Below are 24,649 nucleotides of genomic sequence, written 5' to 3' on the forward strand. Positions count from 1 at the left end.
GGGATGCTTAATTATATTCTTTTTAGAAACCTTTTGGGGGCATCTGGGTGGCTCAGTCAGTTAAGCTCCAACTTTGGCTCAGGTCATGATCTCACGGTTCGTGGGTTCGAGCCCCGTGTCAAGCTGTGTGCTGACAGCTCAGAGCCTGGAGCCTGCTTCAAATTCTGTATCTCCCTCTTTCTCTGACCCTCCCCTGCTCACGCTGTCTCTCTCTCTCTCTCTCTCTGCCTCTCTCAGAAATAAATAAAACATTGAAAAAAAAAAGAAACCTTTTGTATGTGTGGAGGGAGATGGGGATGTGGAGGGGAATGGAGGTGTGGAGGGGATGGGATGGGGACATAAATTCATTTTGCAAAATTATTTCAGTTTGGATTCGTGGATTCAGACATTTCATCCTATTTTGAAAGGCAAGCTCCACCCTATCTTCTTCACAACAGCTGAGTAGTAATGATGCAAAGCAGCAGAAAGCAGATCCTATCAAATATATCTCTAGTCTTCACAGACTTATGAAAACAAGCTTCAAGGGATTGCTTCTGATCCTGAGCACATCAGACCTCTGATCGAGAGGATCAAACATCATACCTTTTCTGGTACCTGCCCAAACTTTTTCAGCAACACATAGGCACATCCTAGATCATACAATCTCGGCAGGGTCTGCGTTTTTGTTAAGAGATCCTTACCTATTAACCTCGTCCAGACACATCTGAGAGTTAAGTGCTCCAGCAGGCACACAAACAAAGGCTCCACATTTCCTGTCACACCACGAGCTGACATAGGCAGGTCTGCCCAATCCCCCAGCATGGGCATCAGCTGACAGCTCTCTGCCACCTCCTTGCTCCCAGCCTACATTTCTTCTGATTCTCTAGACACTTGTGGTTTATGTGAACACATAAAGCTGTTCAGGAAAGTTCTTGGGAATCACTCTAAACATCAAAGCTGATCCTTTTTAAAAACCAAATTTTACACAAAGCTAATCTTGAATTAAAATTTACATAAAACCGGGGCACCTGGGTGGCTCAGTATGTTGAGCATCTGACTTTGGCTCAGGTCATGATCTCATGGCTCGTGGGTTCGAGCCCCATGTCGGGCTCTGTGATGACAGCTAACTCAGAGCCTGGAGCCTGCTTCGGATTCTGTGTCTCCCTCTCTCTCTGACCCTCCCCTGCTCATGCTGTCTCTGTCTCTAAGAAATAAGTAAAAAAAAAAAAAAAAAAAAATTAAATAAAACATGATGCTGATTTCTTTTGCCAAAATATAATTTTGGTTTTTTTATATGGATCATATAAAAGTTTGCACAACTTGATACCATTAACGTCAAATACTTCTTGTTTTCCATTTGGGACACCAAACCACTTTTGATTCTCATTTTGTTACCTACTTACTTCTTCTTTCCCACTATTGGCTCCAATTCCTCTGTGAACCCTTTAAAAAGTTGGTGTTAACTGTTTTTGTGAGTTGGGATTGAAGGGGCAGAGAGTGGGTCAGAGGGGACAGACTTAACTTTTGAGTTAAATGAAAAGTTGTTAGAATTATGAGTGCTGTTTTGGTTCTCTACTGTGTTTTTCGCAAAATATTATTAAATTAAAATATAATGTGAGTTTATATTAAAATAAAAGTAATTTCAGATGTGAGCTTCAGATAATTATTTTCTAGTGGGTTCCACCTGGGTTATGCCATTCATCACCTTACACACTGTTCCCGTACAATCTTCGCCATACCAGACTCTCCCTAAACTCAATTTGCATTTCCAAAACACCAAATGACTTCTGCTCCTTGATCTTCTTCTCCACTTCAAGAGCTACTCAAAATCAAGATATTAAAATATTAAACATTTACTATTAATTTCCTAGACCTGCTTCATCTCTTAGTTAACAACTTAAAAGAAGTAAGGGTCCTTCCTCTGTGCTTCTGTAGCACCATATTCATAATTCTATGACATAGTCTACTGAGGTAATCTTTTATGTATTTATCTCCCCCACCTCACTCCTAAATGAGTTATATGAGACCTGCAGAAAGGAACTGTGCTATATTGATCTTCACAGACCCAGATCCTGAAAAACTGCTGACTGACCCAGTAAGCAAATGCTTACTGACTGAACTGACTCTCCCATTTTCTCCTTTTGGTGGTGAGTTCTGGGCCATCTCACAGTCTGGTTGTCCAAGCTGGACACCCTAACATCAATCTCCTCTTCCTCTTCTTCACACAAAGCCAGACTTTAGCTTATACTGTTCAGTTGTCTCTTGCCTGGATGCTTGCTACAGATAGACTCCTTCTGAGTCTTTGTACCTCTAATCTATAGTCATCTCTGCCGTAAGATTAGTCCATTGATATGGAGACTTGCTCTCCTGCTGAAGAACCTCTAACACCCCATCAGCTAAAGAACACATTCAGATTTCTTAGCACTACACATGAAGCTTTCCTTCCCTGTTGGTCTCTGCCAACCTGTCTACGGTCATTTATTTGCATAGCCTTGCCATACTCTCAGCTCAGAATCACCAAAGTCTAGTTACTTCCTAAACACAGAGGCTACATAGATGGGAAAATAGGGGTCAGTGGATTAGGATCTCCTGGGGGACTTGGTTCCATCTTGTGGCTTGACCTATAACATGCTCAATAAATCCCATTGTAAAAAAAAAAGTATTTGTTAGGAGTTCTTACTGTCTCAAGCTACTGTTTTGTCATGTTACTTTCATTCATTGATAGTCTTAAATAAACAAAAAGAGGCAGGTACGTATTTGCCCAATTCACTTCCCTACTATTCACCTGCATTTTACTTCTCTCTAAACTGATGTCGACCCATATCATTTGACTGATATTCCTAATGGTTACCAGTAACCTCCTGTCATCTGAGGTGGACATCCGTAGCTTCTATCACACAGTGGCTTCCCCCTCTTCTCCTGGCATCATTGCCGTGACTTCCTTTGGGACCACCTTTTCCTCTACTCTCAGTCCATGTGCTTTAGTGGGACTGACCCCATCCTTAGCATCCAGGGTAGGCATGTAACATAAACATGAGCAAGTTAATACAGGCTATGCTGATAGAGTTTGGGATCATCAGGAGTCCCCATTAGAGCCAGTCAGAACTAACAGTGGAAGTAAGGTTGGAGGTAACCTAAAAGAGAAACTTCATTCTCTTTTCATGGGCTGGGACTTGAATGGATGTAGGCTGGTTCTGCTACTGCCATCTTGTCACAATGAGGAGACAGCCTTTCGGAAACTGGAGCCAAAACAGGAAGCAAAGCCAAGCCAGACACAGAGAAACTGTCTGATTTCATTGATTAAACTGCTAAATATAATCAAATCAAATAGCAGGAATACTTCTGAATTTTGTAGTTATATGACACAATAAATTTGCTTTTGCTTCAAGCAGTTAGGGTTCTACAGTTGCTGTCATTTGCAACAAAAAGGGCAATAATTTAATCATAAAAATCAATGGCTAGTATTTGACAGAACTAATCATTCCCATTTTCAAATATGCACTATTCCTCTGTCTACCCATTTTTCTAATCCTCCCTTTAATCCCCTCTAGGTCCTCTTTACGTATAGCATCAAATTATAGAATTTTAGGGTTAGAATGGATCAGGGGTAAAGAAACGAATATGTATTGAGATCCTTGAGGAAGACACATTTCATATGCATAAAAGCCTGTTGAAAGTATGGACATGCTTTTTGGAATTATGTTTGGAACACCACTCTAATGATTAAACTGCTATGAAAGAGATGTCATATGAAGAGCAAATGGTTGTAAATTTGGACTGTGTGCTATCATTTCCATTCTGAATGTAAAGAATGGAATATTAATGAGGCACAAAATGAAGGTTTTCATAGTAATAATGCCTCCAATGGTAGTTTGAAAAAAAAAAAAAAAAAAAGAAGACCTGTCATTGCATTTTGATACTAGCACACTTTCTAGAAAGGAATTAAATTGCCTTGCCTCCTCAGTTTTTAGAAAGCAAAAGGTTAGAAAATACAATAAAAATGAACATTATTTCCAAAGGGAACTGAAAGTCATTGGACTATAAGATATTTGAAATCATATCAAAAAGCAGAATTTATGGTCTTATGAGTTATGGAAAAGGAAATTGAATCGTGTGTTTTATTTTTAAAACACAACGACTAAAAAGGTGTTTCCATGGTAACAAGGTCAATACCGGTAGCCATTACAGACCTTCCTCTTTTCTGATAGTGGGTTTTAAGATCTTTTCCAAACCATTTTAAAAGCCCTATGAAAAAGTACAGCTTTTCTGATCATTCTTCTGAACCAAAAATGAGGAAAAACACACATGGAGTGTTGAGTTTCTCATGTTTTATGGATTATAAGCATTCATGGTTGTCATATTGTCAGAAGGAAGCCTGCCTGACTAGCTATTATGCCAGTCCTCGAACATGGGATTTGATTAGCCTGATTGTAAATCTGGACAAACAGAAGTTGTTTGCAGTAGTATTCAAACAGAAATAAAAGGCACCACAATATTAAAAAAAACTTTTTTAACATTTAAATATTTAAAGAGTTGAGTAAATAATCCCTGTTATTAGAAGAATTGCAAAGGCTCCGATGAAGCATGATATCACCACTACAGGAAGGTTAGAAAGATACAGACCACATTTTGTTTACAACAGAAATAAATAGCTCTTTGGCCATGAAATCAATTCATTTAGTGCCACCAGGAAATGGCCTCTCCTTCCTCTTTCCTTTGTATCAAGATACACTTGCCCATGTGATAGTCATTTGTGCTGCCTTATCTTCCCTAATAACTGCGAGCCCCTTGAGAGTAGAAATACTTTTTCTTTGTATTCACAGTAGTATCTCATATATGTTTTGCATTTTAAAAGTAACTAAAACATAAGTGGAGAATGAATTGTGAAACAGAATGGCACAACAGTGCCTAAAATAATACAAAATCTATGGTGTATGGTGTATTTTTAGAAATGATAGTCCGTAAAAATGTATACTCACGATTTAAGTCTCTTTAAACCAAGAGGCTCTAGATCCTTGCTCACAGACTCAAAACTGTTAAATAAAGAATTGTTTCCTAGACCAATTCCCTCAGAGTCTCTGCTGGGGCGCTGGCATCAGTATTTTTGACAACTACTCAGATAAACCTAAAGCGATGCTTTGGGTTGAAAATCATTGCTTTAAACTGTCCTCTTGAGGCTCAATTAATGATTAATTTACCTTCAACTTTTAGCTAATTGTTTTTTTCCTCAATATTGCCTCATAGTACTATGTTTGCCAAATCTATAAGACCCCCCTTTTTTTCTGAGAGAGAGAGAGAGAGGGAGAGAGAGAGAGAGAGAACAGATGCACCAGCAAGCAGGGGAGAGGGGAAGAGGGAGAGAGAGAATCTTAAGCAGACTCAAAGTTCAGCGCAGTCTCATGCAGGGCTCAGTCCTACGACCCTGGGATCATGCATGACCTGAGGTGAAATCAAGAGTCTGACACTCAACTGACTTAGCAACCCAGGCAACACTATCAGGTCTTTTATTATAACCTAAAAATTTATTCTCTAGAGTCACTTTTCATAATAAAAGCTCCAATTTAAAAAGTTCTGTTTTACAGAATTAAAAGTGGTAACCAGCAATTATCTATTGTGTTGTGTTCAAAATACTTATTAGCTTTTTGTTGCTTAAAATTCAGTTTTTGAAAAGCAGAGATGAATACAGTACAATACAGTAATACTAATAAATGTCAATAGAATTTAATATATGCACTTGTGCTTTTATGCTTACCTTTCTCAGGCCTGGAATACCTTTTACACTTTTATCTATCTGAAAAAATTCAGACTTATCTTTCAAAACACCAGATCATATTCTTCTTCCTCCAGGAAGCCCTTCTTGATTCAGACAAACTATTACGTCCTCTTTTCTTTGGCACTGCTACTGTGTTTATGCTTGTATTTTGCACTTCTCCTACTGTACTGCCATTTCTTTTTATTTTTCTTCTTTTGTTTTTGAATAAGTCCATTTTCACTACTTGATTGTGAACAACTTGTAACAGGTGCTGACTTATGCCTCTCTGCTCTTTTACTCTCCGGGTGTGGCAAAATAGCTAGAAACAGGCACTCAATAAGTGTTAACTAAATAAAAGGATGAAGGTCCACATTGAAGTGAACCGGGTGCATTTCAAAACCACTATTGCTGAGGACTAAATTGTGTCTCCTTCAAAAATTCATATATCCCACGTGATGGTATCTGGACACAGGGACTTTGGAAGATAATTAGGCTTAGAGCAAGTCATGAGGGCAGGGCTTTCTTGATGGGATTAGTGTCCTTATAAAGAGATACCAGAGAGCTTGCTTTCTCTCTCCCTCTCTGCCCTGTGAAGATGCAGCAGGAAAGCAGTGATCTCTCACCAAAACCTGACCATACTGGCAGCTTCTAGAACTATGAGAAAATAAATTTCTGTTGTTTAATTTTGTTCTGGCACCCAGAGCTAAAACAACTATGAACTGGGATTAGGTTATTTGATGAGAATATTAATATAAACATAATCAATATTTATGCTTTTAAATTTTATTTATTTTTTATTTCAACATAGTTAATGTTGATTGATTTTAGTTTTAAAAAAATTTTTTATAGTTAATTTTATTTTTGAGACAGAGGCAGAGCATGAGCAGGGGAGGGGCAGAGAGAGAGAAGGATACACAGAATCTGAAACAGGCTCCAGGCTCTGAGCTGCCAGCATAGAACCCGACGCGGGGCTCGAACCCACGAGCCGTGAGATCACGACCTGAGCTGAAGTCGGATGCTTAACCAACTGAGCCACCCAGGAGCCCCTAAATTTTAATCCTTTAAAAAGTATGTGTTTTTATCTCGAAGTAAAGACTGTATCAAATGCAATTAGAATAGATGTTTTGTAATTTCTCCCAAAAATTAGAGGCATAAGTTTTGGTATTTCCCTGGTAGACTAGGTTGAAAGTGATGTGATCTTTCAGAATAAGTAATCAATAGGAAAGAATAAGTTATCATGGGGACATGTTATCAAACATAGTTATTTATCAGGATTCCTTTTTTCCCCTCACAGGTTACATTCATTAAGGACCCAGTACGTTCTGTTTACTGGGCTAGACACTGTCTTGTGTTAATTTTGTCTTCAGGCCAATTTAAGCTTATTTCATTCCAGCATTCTCCTGGGACTCTGGATAATAAACTCCCCAATCCTTACCTGGAGAATCTATTCTATAATCAAGGCACAAAAATGGCATAGTTTGAATCGGCAGTATCCATATTTTGTTTTGTAGATAAGCAATACTTTTAAAATTTTGGGAACTGATACAAAGTTATCAACATTTTATTTGGCCAAATAATAACATTCAAAACAAATGAATGCCATAATCAGCAATTAACATCAGTTCCCAAGTGACAAAGGATTTTAACACAAATTCATTAAAGGATATAATCTTAGTAGAGAATAGGAGGTGGTTTTCAAAGTAACTACATTTCCTCTAATGGAGAAAATATCTACTATATTCTTTATTCTTCTCATCTCAGCCTATATTGGTGAAACTTCATTAAGAACAAATTCCTCTCTGGGATAGATAAAAAGTTCCTGTCATTTACATGTTTTCTCCTGAGTGTTCTACTTCATTCCTATTTCTCACTATTCAAAATCCCTTCCTTATTCTAATTATTAGGATTGGCCATTAACATAAAAAGTAAACTCAGTTTAATTTCATCAGCCATGCAGGGTCCAAATGAAAAATGCCTGTTTACTTAGATGTAATTATTTTCTCTCATTTTCTCAAATACTAAAGATAAATGATGCTTCCGTGCCATGATTACTTTATACTTCAGTATTTATAATATGTCATATAAATATCTATTGAAGGCTATAAATTAAAAACTAACCAAGATAGCAATAAAACTTACACGTATGGACCCAGTGAGACTACCCTTGCGATTACAATTCCAAGAATCAGGGTTGTTAAAACTGTAGAAAGAAAAGAGATCTGCAAAAGAAAATGTAAAGATATTGTCAGTTAGAAAGAAATATTATTATATTGAAAATATTAGGTGTTTCTCTTTTTACTTGAGTAAACATATATACAGTTTTTGTTTATGCAATCCTGTAGTAATTTATTCTTATAGACTGGTGTTGATAATCTCAGGCATGTAACTTTTTATCAGATCACAGTATTATTTTTTCCCCCAAAAGGGTGACAATTATCATTTATGAGTACTCTAATCTTGCAATATGGCTTTAAGTTTTTTAGTGACTTACTGTATAGAATACAAAACTGGTGATTTTCGTTCATGAAAGTGAAAGGGAAGTTGTTTTCTTTTTTTCTTCAGGTTCTATTTTGGTGTTGACTTGTTCTTTTTTACTACCCATAATTGCTTCTTTTGCTTCTGTCTTTACCTTACCCTCTCCCTTTCAACATAGGACCTCCCCCCTCCCCACACACATACTCACCTAAACACATTTTGGGGATTCCCCTCCCTTTTCCTTTCTACTATCTTTTGTATTTCGTTTTGCCCTTTGGTCTGTTTCTAAAGTCCTTGCTTTTTCCCCTCTCTTCTGTCACTATTTCAACTGGTTAAAATATAAACTGTTCTGTGTGCATATGTATCCTGTGCATTCATGATTAGATCTGTGTTTCTGCCCTTAATTTTTTAATGGATAAGCACATTTTAGACTTCTTTCTCTAACAAAAGGAACACAATATGAAATTTATTTTATTTCATTTGACTGTCATTAATCTTGTTTCCTGAGTTGCTAGTTTTTAACTAGTAAGAAGGTTCTATTATGAGTCCTCTGATCTATTGAGGAACAGGAATTCTAAGTAACATTCCCAGGGTCACACAGCTAGAATATGGTGAGGGAGAATTCAAATGCAAACAACTTGACTACAGATCAGGGCTCTGAACTCCTCTGATTTGCTTACTGGGAGATTTATTTAGACATTTCAATATGAAGCTTTTAAAGGGCATTTAGGGGAAAATGTCCAGGTATTAATAATATGATAGAATATTAGCTTTCTTTTCATGAATGCCTGGCTTTCTGCTCTCAGAAAATAACATGTCTACAACATAGGAAGTGGAAAACTGTTCAGCCATTTCAAATAATTTACAAAAAAACCTCTTGTTTATTTCTGGAAGTCTGTTAGGGAATGAAGGTAGAGTGGTAAGGATACTTTGGAATATCATCTCTACTTTCAGTTCTATCTGGAAGGACCATAGCTAACAGGACCTATAACAGGATCCTTACAGAAGGACCCATAGCTATGGATCCACATGAAACATCACAGTGAAAAGTAAAATTCACTCAACTGTTGAACGTTTCAAATTAGAACATAAAAATATATAAATAAGTCTCTTTAAAAACAATTCATCAGAATGCTTGGCAAACTATAGCTATAACACCAATAATATTTTGCATAAAATACAAACACACCTTGAGAGTAATGAAATAAAAATACAAGTAGGTAAAGGCTAACCCATACAGATGAGCATATATGGTGAGATGAATAATAATTTGTTTGGTTTCACTAGAAATAAATCATCATTTCTCTTTCAGAATAAGAATCATACACAATGGCCAAATTCTCATGAATCAATCAACGCACTGACATTTAAATCACTGAATAAAACCCATTGTAGTTTACTAAAAAATTTTGAGCCAATGAAGTGATTCATCCTTACTTCTTAAACTTAGTCTAACTTTTTAAATTTTTAAAAATGTTTTATTTATTTCTGAGCGAGAGACAGCATGAGCAGGGGAGAGTCAGAGAGAGAGCTCAGAGGCTCCAGGCTCTGAGCTGGCAGTCAGCACAGAGCCCGACAAGGGGCTCAAACCCAGGAGCCGTGAGATCATGACCTGAGCCGAAGTTGGACGTTTAACTGACTGAGCCACCCAGGCACCCCTAGTCTAACTTTTTAAATTGTTTCAACTACTATCTATAAAAATGATAGAACATTTCTTCCGTATATTAGACTTGTGTAAGTATAATTCTTTTTATTTTTTAAATTGAAAGTTGGTAAGTATCTACCTTAAAAAAGGGGAAAAGAAAGGACATATTTATTTCACACTCATCAACTACTTAACCATTAGTTCCCATAAATAATATAAAAATTCAAGCACAGATTTTTCTAGTATAATTATAAGTAAACTAAAAGAAACTAAGATAAATACTCTAAGAACTCGGCCATATAGAACAAAGTTTGACAAAATTAGTGCAGGTAACAAAGTACATTTCTGCACTTTAAAAAAATTTTTTAAATATAATTTATTGTCAAATTGGCTAACATACAGTGTGTACAGTGTGCTCTTGGTTTTGGGGTAGATTCTCAGGGTTCATCGCTTACATACAACAACTAGTCTACACCTTTTAAAAATGTAAAAGTTACCTTTCCAAGCTTTGCTATATCGCGATACAAGGACAAAGGTAGAGTAAAGGCAGCCGTGGAAAGCACAATAATGAAGTGGCGACCAATAAACAAGTTGGCAGGGTCAACTAAAACACAATAAATATTATAAAGTCTTTATAGGTATGAGTAACACACCAGTGATACAAGTAAGCAGCCAAATACTTAACTGCAGAAATAAATCACATTAAATGTTACCTAAATGACAAAGATTTCAAGTAAATAAATCCCTTAAAATCATGTAAAAATAGAAATAATTCATATAAATACAAAATAACTTAAGATGAATCTGTATTTCAAATAATCTTGTTGAAAATTTTTTAATATTTATTTATTGTTGAGAGAGATAGAGGGTGGGGAGTAGGGTGGCAGAAAAAGAGGGAGACACAGAATCTGAAGCAGACTCAAGGTTCTGAGCTGTGAGCACAAAGCCTGGTGCGGGGCTTGAACTCATGAGCCATGAGATCATGACCTGAGCTAAAGTTAGACACTCAACCAACTGAGCCACCCAGGAACCCCTAGTTCAAATAATCTTATAATACTTTTCACTCAAATCATTTTAGTAGCCTTCTAATCAGTTTTCTTGCTCTACCCTTTGTTCCCTTAGAGTATACTTTTAACCCAGAAAGTATAGAGATCCTTCCCAAAGGTTAAACATGTTATGTCACTCCTGGACCAAAACTCCCTAATGGCAAATCCGTTCAATAGGAAGTAAGCTACATGAGGACAGGGCATGTTCTGGGGGTTTTTCTTTTTTTTAGTTTCTGTATTCTAGGCAGACATGAACAGTAAAACTTAAAATTTCAAAACTCAAGCTTTAGGTAAAATCTTCTATTTCTGTAGTTTTGTTGAGAAGCAGTGGTATCCCTGAAGAAAAACAGAGAGAAACAACTTGTGGTATGAAGTCCTTGGGAAGCTTGTAGACACCAGTATACACTGCAGACTCCTAGCTATCATAATGAATAAATAATTGTGTGTGTGGGGGGGGCGGGTGGTGGTGGAAGTGCACATGTGTCTATCATCAAATACAAGTAAAAATTGTAAACATAAAATATAACATATTTGCAAGGATTTATATAATTTTAAAGCTGTGCTAAACATAGTGTTAACTTCAGGAGCTATACATCTATTCCAAGGAAGACACCACTGGTTGCATATTTGAGTTCATATTGAACTTCTTCAGAAATCCTATCATTAGGATTTTGAAATGTCCTTAGTGGTACCAAGTCTTTGTTCATTCATTTCTGCAAAGACTAGAGTCTATAGAATAAGTGAGTGAAAAAAAAGCTATTCCTGGGAAAAGTGAGACTCATTTTCTAAAATTCTCATATGGCTAAAAAACTAACTTATAGAGAAGTTCCCAGATACAATCTCAGAGTGGTATAAATGTGACACAGACAAACACACACACATACATGCCCTAATAAAAAATAATTAGGAATATTTGTTTAAGTCAGACATAACTAAATAATTATCATAAAGTTGTGAATCAAAACACTAAAACAGGAAGTTCAAGTTCCTCAAACCCTGAGCTCAACTATTTACATATTTCTGGGGAACATAATTTGAATTAAATTATTTGCATATCTGTTTCTGTTTACCTTTTCAAATTGCTCTATAATATATGTGGTAGAAAGTATAAGTTCTTTTTACTAGGAAATTTTAAGTTCTAAAAAAACACTGGAATAGGATCCTATGAATAGCAGTGACAAACCTAGTAACAAAGGCTCTCATTACCATACAGGACATTTTTTTAATAAGGATCTAATGATGAGATCTATTATTTATAATGATCTTCTAACGACAATACACCTGAATAAGCATTTTAAGTGTTTAAGCTATAGTAAGATTTTTTAAGTCTATTTATTTTGAGAGAGAGAGAGCATGAGCAAGGGAGGGGCAGAGAGAGAGGGAGAGAGAATCCCTAGCAGGCTCTGCGCTGTCAGCGTGGAGACCAACATGGGGCTTATCCCGGCAACCATGAGATCATGATCTGAGCCAAAATCAAGAGTCAGATGTTTAACTGACTGAGCCACCCAGGCACCCCTAAACTAAAGTTAAGATTCTTAAGAAATTTCAAAATCATCTAAACGTACAACTTCTTATACCAAAGTTTCTTACCACCTTGACTTCTATCAAGAACCAAGACTTTGATTATCTGAGAAAAGTAGAAGCAATTCCCACTTGCCAGTCAAAGACATTGGTGATATATTTCAGGGGAAAAACTATAGCCTTGCTAATGTTTATCTACTTCTAAAAGTATTTTGGCATGTTACACTTTATAAGATATACAAACAAGGCATACATTATAAAATATTCCGTTCAACAATGATAAGTAAATTGTGATAAGAATAAAGTGTGTTCTGGGGCACTTGGGTGGCTCAGTCGGCTGAGCACCAGACTTCAGCTCAGGTCATGATCTCGCGGTTCGTGGGTTCGAGCTCTGTGTTTGACTCTGTGCTGACAGCTCAGAGCCTGGAGCCTGCGTTGATTTCTTTGTCTCCCTCTCTCTCTCTGCTTCTCCCTGCTTGCACTCTATCTCTCTCAAAAATACATAAGCATTTAAAAAAAAAAAAAGAATAAAGTGTGTTCTTTGCTATATGGCATATTTTTTAAAAGTCATTTTTGATTATTAAAATTTAATAACTAGGGAGGGGGCTTCAAAGGGAACTTTAACTTTGTATAAGGTGTTTTATTTATATGAGGACTATATATTCATACATTATTTATAACTAAAAAACAATTAAAATGTGATCAAAATGTTCCTTTTGGGGAAAACTAACTTAATTTTGGTCTATCTCATTGTACAGCAGATACTATACAAGAGAATACTGAACTGCCATCAAAGCAAATAGGATATCTATAATTTGATATAAAAATGTATCCTTAATATACTACTAAGAGAAAAAGCACATTATACAATGAGCTGTATAATATTATCTTATTCATGTGAATATCTGAAGTCATACATATTCTTAAAACTCTGGAAGTATATGTTTAAAAGGAAGAAAGGGAGAAAGGAAGGGAGAAAGTTGTTGGAAGAATTGTCCCTACCTGGTTTTCCCCAAAGAAAGAAATTATGAGTATGTTCTATCTCCTCTATTTTGTCTGTCTGTATTTTCTACTATTTCCTAGCAAATATATATTTGTCACATAAGAAAATAAAGTGATAAAAAGATTTTTCTAAATTAATACATGCTCCTTTGAAAACATGAAACATAACAAAGGAAATGAAAAAATCCTCATGAATCCCACAATTAAAAGATAATCACAGTTTACATGTGAATAGATTTTTTCTTGTTTTTTTCCCCTTAGTTCTTTATGAAAACAGAAAGTTTACATAATTAGGTCACATTTTATATGTGGCATTATATTCTTTCCAATTTTCTTTAGCATTGTATCTACTCACATGATCTCAGTTTATGAAAATGTGATTTGTAGGTTGGGGGCTAGAACAGAAGCTGCTGGTAAGTAAGTAACAGTACGTGAAAAATGTTACTACATTTTTCAGAGAGTTGGTGTTATGTAGCATAAGATTTTTCTTTAAATGTTTATTTATTTACTTTGGAGACAGAGAGAGAGCACAAGCATGGGAGGGGCAGAGAGAGAAAAGGAAACACAGAATCTGAAGCAGGCTCTAGGCCGTGAGCTGTCAGCACAGGGCCCAATGCCAGACCTGAACCCATGAACTGTGAGATCATGACCCGAGCCAAAGCTGGACACTTAATGGACTGAGCCACACAGGCGCCCCAGCGTAAGATTTTAAAAATACAAAGTATTCTAAGTATATGAATAGTAATGATATCCTTTAAATAGTGAAATAAGAATGAAACTATCTATAAAGGTAGATTAATACTTAAGCATCAGAATGCATCATGGATATTGCCAGCTATTTGAAGTCACCCAACTCTTCCACATGCAAATACTTTGCTTATAAATTATTATGAACCATATTAACTATGAATAATACATAAATAAATATATTGACTCACCTCCTGGGATTCTTTGGAAAACTTTACTCAAAGTATCTCCAGTTATTATGTTGTAACTTATCATAGCTAAAAACATAATTAAAATAATACAGTTACTGATAAGCCATCACATATTTCATCTTGAATATTTTAATTTTTCTGCATTAAACACCTTTTTCCTAAGTTATTTAAATTCCAGTTAGTTGATGTACAGTGTAATATTAGTTTCAGGTATAGAATTTAGTGATTCATCATTTATATACGACACTAGGCACCCATCACCACAAGTGCCTTCTTTAATACCCATCACCGATTTTGAAAGTAATCAGTTATTCCTAAATATTGGCATAATCCTACTTCTTTCAAATATATATTGTGATTACAAATATGTACAACTTCAAAAAATAACTAGATAACAGATTTATGGGAGAATATAAATTGATATTACAAAAACATTTTCACCTTACGAATTGATTCTTTTCCAGACAGAACACCTTTAAATAATAGTGAGTTTTGGTAGTCATTTAAAATGTGATTTGTTACTGAAGTTCAGTTTCCAAACATGTTTTCTGGAACACATTGCTCAAAGAGAGGAACAATCATATAATAGAAAATTGTGAAGACACCCAAATTCCTGCTCATTTGAAAAAGTAAGATTTGGGGGAAATAATCATCTTAGCCTTCTGTGGAGACATAAGGAACTACTGGTCTGAACAATAGCTTCTATATTACTGATTTTAAAAAAGAAGTCAATTCAACCATTGGTAAATGTTCACAATGCACCTAAGAAGTGCTAAGTGACATGTTCACCATTATGGCACAAATTTTAAACCGCATGTTGGCCTTGTCTGTACATGGCTTTCACAAACCCTTAGGTTTTCAAAAAACACATTTCAGCTTTAGAAGAAATCTTATTTCACCTATTCACTTTTTAAAAATTCTTTTGTTAAATGGTTATTGATTTTTGAAAGAGGGGGAGGGGCACAGAGTGAGGGGGGCAAAGGATCTGAAGCAGGCTCTATGCTGACAGCAGAGAGCCTGACATGGGGCTCGAACTCATGAACCACAGGGCTTGAATTCATGAACCGTGAGATCATGACCTGAGTTGAAGCTGGACACTTAACTGATTGAGCCAGGTCTCCCTCATCTATTCACTTTTAATCTACTATTAAAGCAACCTTCTTCAGAAATAGTTGCATGTTTATGAAATACTTCCAATATTCATTGTCACCTTACCTATAAGGACATACCTATAAAAGGATACAACTTACCTATAAAAGGATACAAAAACTGAAGAACAGAGAGGATGAGATATCCCGGAAAGCCAAAGGTTTTATTGACCAAAGACTGGTAAGTGTCTGTTCCAGAGAGGGCCCCTCCTTTTATCAATAAAACAAGGGAAAAGTCTGTGGCAAAAATAGCAATTAAACAAATCTCAGATTATATCTATTACAAAAAGGTTTTTTTTTAACATTTTGTCTTCAAGACTTCAAAGAAAGTCTTTGAAGAGCTTAATTTAATGCTACAGTAGATTGGCATGGCAAGGCTCACTTTTTTTCTCATAAAACATTACCTTTCATGAAACAGCACTATTTCCAGTCATATATTTTTCAATTGAGATGCAAATACACTTAACATATCTGAGCAATGAACTGGACAGATGAGACTATGCAGACTAGAGACAAAGCATCCATTTTCCATTTCACTTTTCTAACCTAACCAATGTAACGACTATTAACAGGATGCAGCCCCACTGTCCAAGCAACAGAATGTAGGTAATCAAATATTTCATAGACATTCAATGTGTGAAAACCAAGAATGAAAAATGATGCAAGCATGCAGGAAAAAAATAGATTGAGGAGAATCAGATCATTTGTTTTATTATGGTAACTTTATTTTATAATTTAAACTGGTAACTTTATTTTATAGTTATTATGGTTAAGACAGAACTCCAAGAATTAGTTTTTGTAATTTATAGTTTAAAGATTGAATTCCCAATTTAGAGTTGGAATTGAAGACACAAATGTATAGAAACTATATAATTAAAAGTTAATCTCTCTTGTCTTTTTTCTCCCACTGAAATCAATGTTTATTGAACACTAAGTGAACGACACTGCAGTTGTATTGGGGACACAGCTATGCACAGGGGGTGATTCTTGCTTTTTCTCTTCTCTGGCTCATGCTTCCATCACAGGTGATTTTTTTCTTTATGCAATTTGGAAATGCTTTAAAATACAAAGGAGAAGACAGAAATCACTGCAATATGCTTTCCACCTTGAATCACTGCAATATGCTCCAACATCCTTGAATCTTCTTTCAACAAGTTCACCAATGAATTCCAAGTTGATAAACCTGACATGTGCTAAATCTTAACCTAACTTATTATTTCAGTAGCAACTTTTTCTTTTAATATTTAATGTTTATTTATTTTGAGAGAAAGAGAGAGACCAAGCACGAGTTGGGTGAGGCAGAGAGAAAGGGAGCCATAGAATCTGAAGCAGGCTCCAAGCTCTGAGGCGTCAGGACAGAGCGGGACACAGGTCTCAAACTCATGAACTGTGATATCATAAGCTGAGCTAAAGTTAGACACTTAACTGAGCCACCCAGGTGTCCCAGCAATTTTTTTCTGTTTACCGTTTTCCTCTTCCTCAATCATCCTCTCTTGGCCTTTGTGACCTCATTTTCTTTTGGACTTTTTTTTTTTTTTTTTGGGGGGGACAGAACAATAAACATGACCAAAGATAGGAAGGAGGGAGATGTATTTGACTTTTTGAGCTTTGGTTTTTCCTCAGGTCAAACTCTAGCTCCTTGTCCCCTAGCACATAACCACCTGCTCCACCACACTGGTCCGGTCTTGAAGCCACGCATGCAAGCAGCTTGCCCTGCTGGAACCGCACCTTCAGAAGACTGCTGATTTGGGCATTCTTTTTCTTTACATCATATTTCTTCTGAATGTTCTTTGATTGTTTTATGTTTAAAATCTTCCTCCTCAGGTGTCGGTTGGCCCCCTTCGTGCAGCACAGGGGCAAGGCATAGTGGGACTCGTACCACTGTCGGTAGTGTGTGCTGTCAAGGGGCATGATACAGGCATTCACCAGGGCTTTGGTGCAGACCAGTTGGTGGTTGGATGCATTATAGACAACATCAGAAATTCTTGTTTTGCATGTACAACACTCGGAGCCTCAGAAGAAGTTCCCCACAGCCAGCCTCAAGGCACAGTATTACCTTCGTGAGCGCGGACTGTGTGTATGTGGCAGGGCCAGCCTTAGGGTTTGCAGCGGACATCCCAGCTAATACTTGAGCTTCCTGTAGGGCTTTCTCTTGCCCCCCATCTTCTGGCGCTTGTGCCACTTGTCCCCAGTGATGCCCACTGCTGTCAGTACTAGCTGCAAAAGAGCGTATTTCCTCCTACCTTTTGACCAATCATATGGGTAGTTTGTTTTTTGTTTCTTTGTTATTGTTTTCCCAGTTTCTCATACTCTGTTTAAAACCTGGATTCTTGAGACTTCTTTCTCACTCCTCAAAATGTTCTACTGTGATCTTATTCATGTCTGTGGCCTTAGTTTTCCTACAGATGTTATTAATCACCATTATTGTATCTCCAAACCAGTCCCCCTTTCTATATCTAGCTGTCTAAAAAATATTTTACCTTGGACATCTCATAGGCATCTTTAAAAATTTTATTTATTTATTTTTTATTTCTGAGAGAGAGAGAGACACACACACAACATGAACAGGGGAGGGCCAGAGAGAGAGGGAGACACAGAATCTGAAGCAGGCTCCAGGCTCTGGGCTAGCTGTCAGCACAGAGCCAGACGTGGGGCTTGAACCCACTAACCGTGAGATCATGACCTGAGCCGAAGTCGTCCGCTTAACCAACTGAGCCATCCAGGCGCCCTGGCATCTTTTTTGTTTTAAATGTCCAAACACTAATTTATAGATTTGTTCTGGAACTTGCTTCTCCATCCATATTTCTCCAAATTGTTAACAATATCAACAGAAATTTGAGAATCACTGTAGACTTCTCATTACCCATTACCTGCTACGTTCTTTTGGTCTTCAAGTCCATTAACTACTGCATTCTACATTATTCAACAGTATCCCTCATTTCTCATCTCTAATCTGCTTTATTTGAGGGCGTAGGCTTTTATCATTTCTTGCCTTGATTACTGCAAAAACTCCTAATAGTTTGCCCATCCGCCAACCTGGCCCCTCTTCAAGATAGTTTTGACATGCCTTCTCTTCCAAGATTTTTTTGACATCCCTCCTCTACCAGATGGATCTGACCACAGCATAAATCTGATGATGTTTTCTGCTTAAAATCCTCCAGGGGAACCCTCTAATGCTTTTGGATGAAAAAATTCTTTTCATGAGGGAGAAAAAGTTACATATTAGCTGTGTGATCTTGGGTGAAAGATTTGATTTTCTTGAGTCTCTGCTGTAAAGTAAGACACAATACACCAGACCTTGAAGAGTCTGTGAGAATTATGATATTTAAACATCTACCACAATGACTAGCATGCTCTACAAGCTAAATGAATGAGAACTTGTGCACCTTTGGTTATTTTCTATAGGTTGAATGTGATGGTGGAAAAAAAGCTCTGTATTTGGAGTCTGATAACAATGATAACAACCACAAAGATACTAGCAAATTCTTTCACAGCACTTCTTTCCATTCCAGACTTTTTCCTAAGTGCTTTATGCATATTAACTTGTTTAACCCTCACAACAACTCTAAGTAGGTGCAATTATTGCCCACCCCACTGTAACAGATGAAAAAAAATGAGCCACAGAAGGTTGAGCAAACTGCTGAACTTCACAGGGTTAGAAAGGAAGAGTCAGGACTCAGATCTTGGTAGTTTGGCTTCAGAATCCATGCACATGGTCAAAGTTAAAATTTGAGGTCTATAACTGCTAACCTTGGGCAAGGCTTTTAACCTACTAAAGGCTCAATTTCCTTCTCTAGAAGAGTAGAATATATTCCCTGAAGTAGAATATGTACTTGCGAAGGATTCGAAAAGTGGCTGTATTATGTTTAGCATCAAGCTAGTCCTCACGAAGCAGGAATGATGATCATTACATGGGTGCCCTCATAAACGCCTCTGCAAACCTCTCACTTCATCTCTCTCCACTTCGAACATCAACCCTATACTTTAGCCAGATGGAATCACTTACACAGTTTCCTCTGGCACTTCCACATTTCCATCTGCTTAGAGGACCCTTCCATTTTCTTTGCTCACTCATAAACAGTCAGTGGAGGTGTCTCTTCATTCCCAAAATATGCCTGCTCCTTTGAGACTCCTTTTTATTATGGCTTTTTTCATAAAGTATTATAACTCTGTTTCTGTCTGCCAGACACAACACTGTGAGCTTCATACAGGCAGGAATAATGTTCTTCATTGCTATCATGGCAGCAGTTGTCACTAAATATTTGTTGAATTAATTAATATAACAGGATTGCTAGATGTCTATGTAACCGATTGAAATCCAATGTAACTGGCCTAAAGAGTATATTTAAAAATATTCTACAAGCACAAAAGACATAGCAATTAATTATATTGCCTTCGTTTGAAACCAGGAAAAGCTTCACAGAGGAGCTGAGGAAGCCTTGGAGGATATACAGGGTTTCACCAGGTAGAGAAGAAAAAGAATGTCAAGCAGGGAGACTATCCATTGGAAGGCAGTATGAGAGCACATTCTGCAGAGAATGGACTAGTCCAGAATGGCTAAAACATAACTTCCAAAAATGGCAAGGTTTGTGATGATGTGAAAGAGACATTAGATTAGCTGGAGATGAAACTAAAAATTCAGATTGTGGCAGAGCTATGAAGGAATCTGAATGCAGTAATTTTTTTTTCTGTTGTCATTATGCAGCCTTGGAATGTCTTGACTGGGGAAATAGAAGAGACCAGGCTGAGGTTTTATAGAGGTAATTCTGTAGCAATATGGAAGACTGATCAGGAAAAGGCATGAACACTCAACAGCAACTGATTGACCAAGGAAGAGAATGAATGAGGACCTCAGTAACAGAGAGGGGGTAATGTTTCATAGATGTTGTGAAGTTTTGGTGAAGAACTGTATGCTTGGGATGAGAATGCTGAGTTTTATCAAAGTTCAAAATATATTGCTTAAAGTTAACAATTTGCTAAGAATTTAGTCAATAAAAAATGTGTTTATCTACCTGTAAAATACAAATTATAAATATATATCTTAAAAGCTTTGGGAATCTTAAGTATCAATCACCATAACATTGTGATCTCACTTTAAATAGACTGCATGCAAATTTTAGATAAACCCATGAATGAGTCTGTTACCCAATATAAAAATTTTCTTTTAAGTCAGCATGTATGTCTGTAAAATAAATATTACACTCTAATCAACAAATATAAAAATCTTAAAGCAAATTAAAATAAAATATTTAAGTATTTACAATTTGTTCTTATTCCCCAACATTTCACAAACATAAAAACAGAAGAACTACTTGCTAAGCTGGATATATCTCATTAGAGGCCTTGAAAAGACAAAAGAAAAATTATAGAGAAAAACAGTTGTGTAATTAGTGTTAATTTGTTTTTTTAATTTATTTATTTTAAGTTTATTTATTTTTGAGAGAGAGAGAGAGAGGGAGAACAAGTGGGGAAGGGGCAGAGATAGAGGGAGACACAGAATCTGAAGCGGGCTCCAGGCTCTCAGCTGTCAGCACAGAGCCCGATGTGGGGCTCGAACCCACAAACTGCGACATTATGACCTGAGCTGAAGTCGGATGCTTAACTGACTGAGCCACCCAGGGGCCCCTACAGTGTCAATTTAAAGAAAAATTCATTATTATACCCTACTTGTAGATTGTACTCTTTAAGGCATAATTAAGAAACAAAATGAATCACAGTCTATACATTTTTTTTGCTTTTGTGTAGTCATCCTTTATTCATCAGGGTTATTTAAATATTTTGATCATGCAACTGAACGAACAAGAGTAATTTCTAATGATTAATAACTTTGAAATAAATGCTTTGCAAAGGGCTGTTCACAGTCATTGCTACCAGTTTAAGCATGGCATTGGGTGAGAAAGTTATTCACATTATGATTTATTTATGTATAATGAGATTTGGCTTGGGTAAACTGTTAATTCTCCTCAAGTGTTTAATTCTTAGGTGATATATATCTTTTAATTTTTTCTATCTACTGGCTTACAATGTGTGTAAATGTTTACAGTGCACTTAAATAATCCATGGTTATTATGCCTGGGTGGAAATTAATGGTCAGTGCTGACTGACTGGGAAACAGGAAATTAAAAACGACAAGGGTAATCCTTGAATGGGATTTTTTAGTGTGATGAATGTTCTCATGAATAGAATGCAATTTTTAAACACAGCAACTCTGAATAAGCACTACATTATGGGTCCCATGTTACTAAGTTATGAGTCTGAAGCTACAAAATAAGAGCTTAGAAGCTCAAAGCAGCTTGGGTTTGGGGAGAGCAGGTGGTGAGAAGGAAGCAGGGAGGAAAGCAGCTCCGTGCTCCTGCAGCTCTGACTGTGGTATCTACTGCATGCATTACTCTCTCTTCCTCAGCCTGAGGGAAAAAACAGCAGACTTCAAGGCTGGTCTCAGAAACCTGAGATTTTGTGAGAGGATGGCATCTTGGTTAGGGTCTCCAGAAGCAGAGCTGACTCAGAGATTCTTGGGCACGGGATTTGAGGGACTGTTCTCAAGAGAAGGGGAGGGACAGCATAGGGAAGGGGAAACGGCTCAGCCAGGGCGTGGTCGCAGGTGAAGACTAGCTGGAGCCCAGCCCTGTGGTGGAGGCCCTCTGGAGCTACACCTGCAACACACACTGGTCTCTCCTGGGGGCCAGGAGGTCAGCTTTTGTGTTCCTACCAGTGAGTCATTGGCTGAAGGCTGCGGGGAGATGGTGGCTGGGCCTCGTCACCTCACAGGAAGGTGGCGCCATGGAGAGCCAGGCCAACTGAAGAAACAGCTGGTGTTCTGCATTCCCTCGTAAAAGGCATCCAAGTGACCGCGCACAGCAGGCACCATGCCAACAACCGCTGCAGGTGGTATCTGCTTTTGATCACTGCCTCTTTCATAGTGATCCTAAGGTAGAGGAAGGACCCTGTGGTTGTCATGAGGTGAGTTGGGGGGGCGGGGTGGAAAATGGGCAGGGATGAGAAAAACGGGAGGAGGTGAGTATGCGTTGTAAAGCCCGCACTCAGAAGAATGGCAAAATGTGAGTGTGAATGAAGATGTTACGTGAAAAGGGGGAAGCAGCAGAGAAGTGATCATAGAAGCACCTGTTGCTGCCCTCTAAGACAGTGGTACGCAGGGAGCCTGGGCAGGCAGGGGTAAGGTGGGGAGGGGGTGGTGAACACCCCAAAAGGTGCTGGTTGAGCACCAAGTCTTTCAGTCTTACCTGTACAAAAATAGCTAGAAAATATTGCTCATTCACGTGCATCTGCTTAAGGTGTTTGTGGGAGAGGAAGGCCTGATGTCTACACTTTCAGAGCAGTCTCTCCCAGTCTTACCAGCCTTTAAAATGATGTCCCCATCTACCGCTCTCTGCATAAGGTGAAAAAAGGCACATGAAAAGGATTTAGGCTTGGTAATATATAATGCTTTTCTAATCTGTTCAGAGGATTAGTAGGCAAAGTAAATCTCTTTAGACATAAATGTCTAAATTCTTTAGGATTATTTGATGCACTTCTTAATTAGGAAATTCAATTATTGTGTGTGTGTGTGTAATCATCATTGCACAACTTAAATTGCAAGAAAAACGATTTTACCTGTAACGTATGAAACCCAGAATAAAAGCAATATTCCCAGAGGAAAGCCAGCTTGCTTCATTGAATAAGGTAATCCTGGAAAAATATAAAATGCCCCACACATCACATTAATAAAACATACAGAAATTTAGAACTTTTCCCCCAAATCCTGTATGTAACAAGCTCAGTAAAGTGACATATTTATAGGATATGGTTGTAAACAGTGCATAAGGCTACTCAAATTAAATGTTAGTATCTTAATACTATTTCAGAATAAAATGCAAGTTTAGGGCACGTCAAGAGAGCAAATTTATGAGGTGATGGAATAAGAATAAGAAAGCAGCAAATAAAAAAACAGATGACTGTTCACACAAATAATGTTCACTTCAGGGTGAGGGGAATATGACCTTGAATACGTGGAAAGTAATGACCTAAGGCTTTCCTTACGTGCTACCTGGGAAAGCAGAGAAGGTAACAAGGGTACAGAAGGACTATGGGATATGAGGACAGACTGATGGCAGAATCAAAATGGGTAACCATGTAGGAAAAGGAGAGAAAAATGAGAAGGCAAAAATATTTTCTATAAAGCTGAAGGGTAATATAAAAGTATGATTTTGGGGGGAAATGATCAATTTTAGATTATGGGCAATAACTATTTGAGAGAAAATGTATTTAAAATATTTCCATCAAGAATTTCTTTTCTCTGAAAAATTTTTTTCTTTAAAAAATCTGCTGTGCATCATTAAGAGGCTCTTTTCAACGTTGCTGACATAAATCAGCTTAAAGTGTTCACATCAGGAATTAACTCTGGAATTCTGCCGGGCCGAGCTGCCCACACCTCTCTGGTTCATGGGAGAAGAATTTCAAACAAATCTTTGCCCCTACTTGATTATTTTGCCTCATGTACCTCTACTCTATGTATCATCAAAAAGAATTGTCTATATATGGAAACGAGTAAAACCAAGAGACACATCAGCTTGCAACAGGTGAAAAAAGTAACTCAATCCAGATAAAGGTTCAATGATGACCATAACTTAAAGGTCAAAACTTTACAGGAAAAAGTAGTCTCAATGAATTTTGTAGAAATTTGTTTTGTCCTTGCTTTTTCTTAAATTGCGTGTTTTTAAAGAACAAATAAATAAGCACTGAAAAAATAATTGCCTTAATTACTATAATACAACACACTTAATTCTTTCAGAATTTTCCCCTTTCTTCAAATTGGGAAAATATGAGCTGCTCATTTCTTTTAATTCTGATTATTTGGCTCCTTTGTTAAAAAAATCTATGTATTTTCATTTAAGCAATATCTATTATTGATTAAAGGATACTTAAAATTAATATATAAGTTTGTCCTTTAAAATTAACACTATATAGAGAGGCAATGAAATACTGTATGATTTAATTATTCACAAAATTATTATGTTTTCACATCAAACTTATGTACCTCCGATATCTCGAAATATCTGGAGACTTACATTCTAGAAGGTTACAGAAAGGTGGTTCAAGTAATGGTGAACACTTCAGGAAGATGGAAAGAGATTATTGCATAGCAT

The 24,649-nt window shown here is 37.0% G+C and overlaps 1 protein-coding gene and 1 pseudogene across 1 annotated transcript in view; both read right to left on the reverse strand.

Annotated features, from left to right (window-relative positions):
• The window catches only part of SLC38A11 (solute carrier family 38 member 11), a 51,107-nt gene that overhangs the window by 26,084 nt on the left and 374 nt on the right, over positions 1-24,649 (reverse strand). The window contains exons 2-6 of the mRNA XM_077756768.1: positions 23,118-23,192; positions 15,609-15,743; positions 14,359-14,424; positions 10,349-10,455; positions 7,871-7,950 (exon numbers count right to left, since the gene is read on the reverse strand). Of these exons, the coding sequence (XP_077612894.1) occupies positions 7,871-7,950; positions 10,349-10,455; positions 14,359-14,424; positions 15,609-15,743; positions 23,118-23,178 (449 nt within the window). The 5' untranslated portion in view covers positions 23,179-23,192. The remainder of the gene's footprint in view (positions 1-7,870; positions 7,951-10,348; positions 10,456-14,358; positions 14,425-15,608; positions 15,744-23,117; positions 23,193-24,649) is intronic.
• Positions 16,053-18,534, reverse strand: LOC144225538 (small ribosomal subunit protein eS8 pseudogene; annotated as a pseudogene).

This window comes from Crocuta crocuta, unplaced genomic scaffold (genome assembly GCF_008692635.1).
Source record: "Crocuta crocuta isolate KB4526 unplaced genomic scaffold, BGI_CrCroc_1.0 scaffold359, whole genome shotgun sequence".
NCBI classification, from domain to species: Eukaryota; Metazoa; Chordata; class Mammalia; order Carnivora; family Hyaenidae; genus Crocuta; species Crocuta crocuta.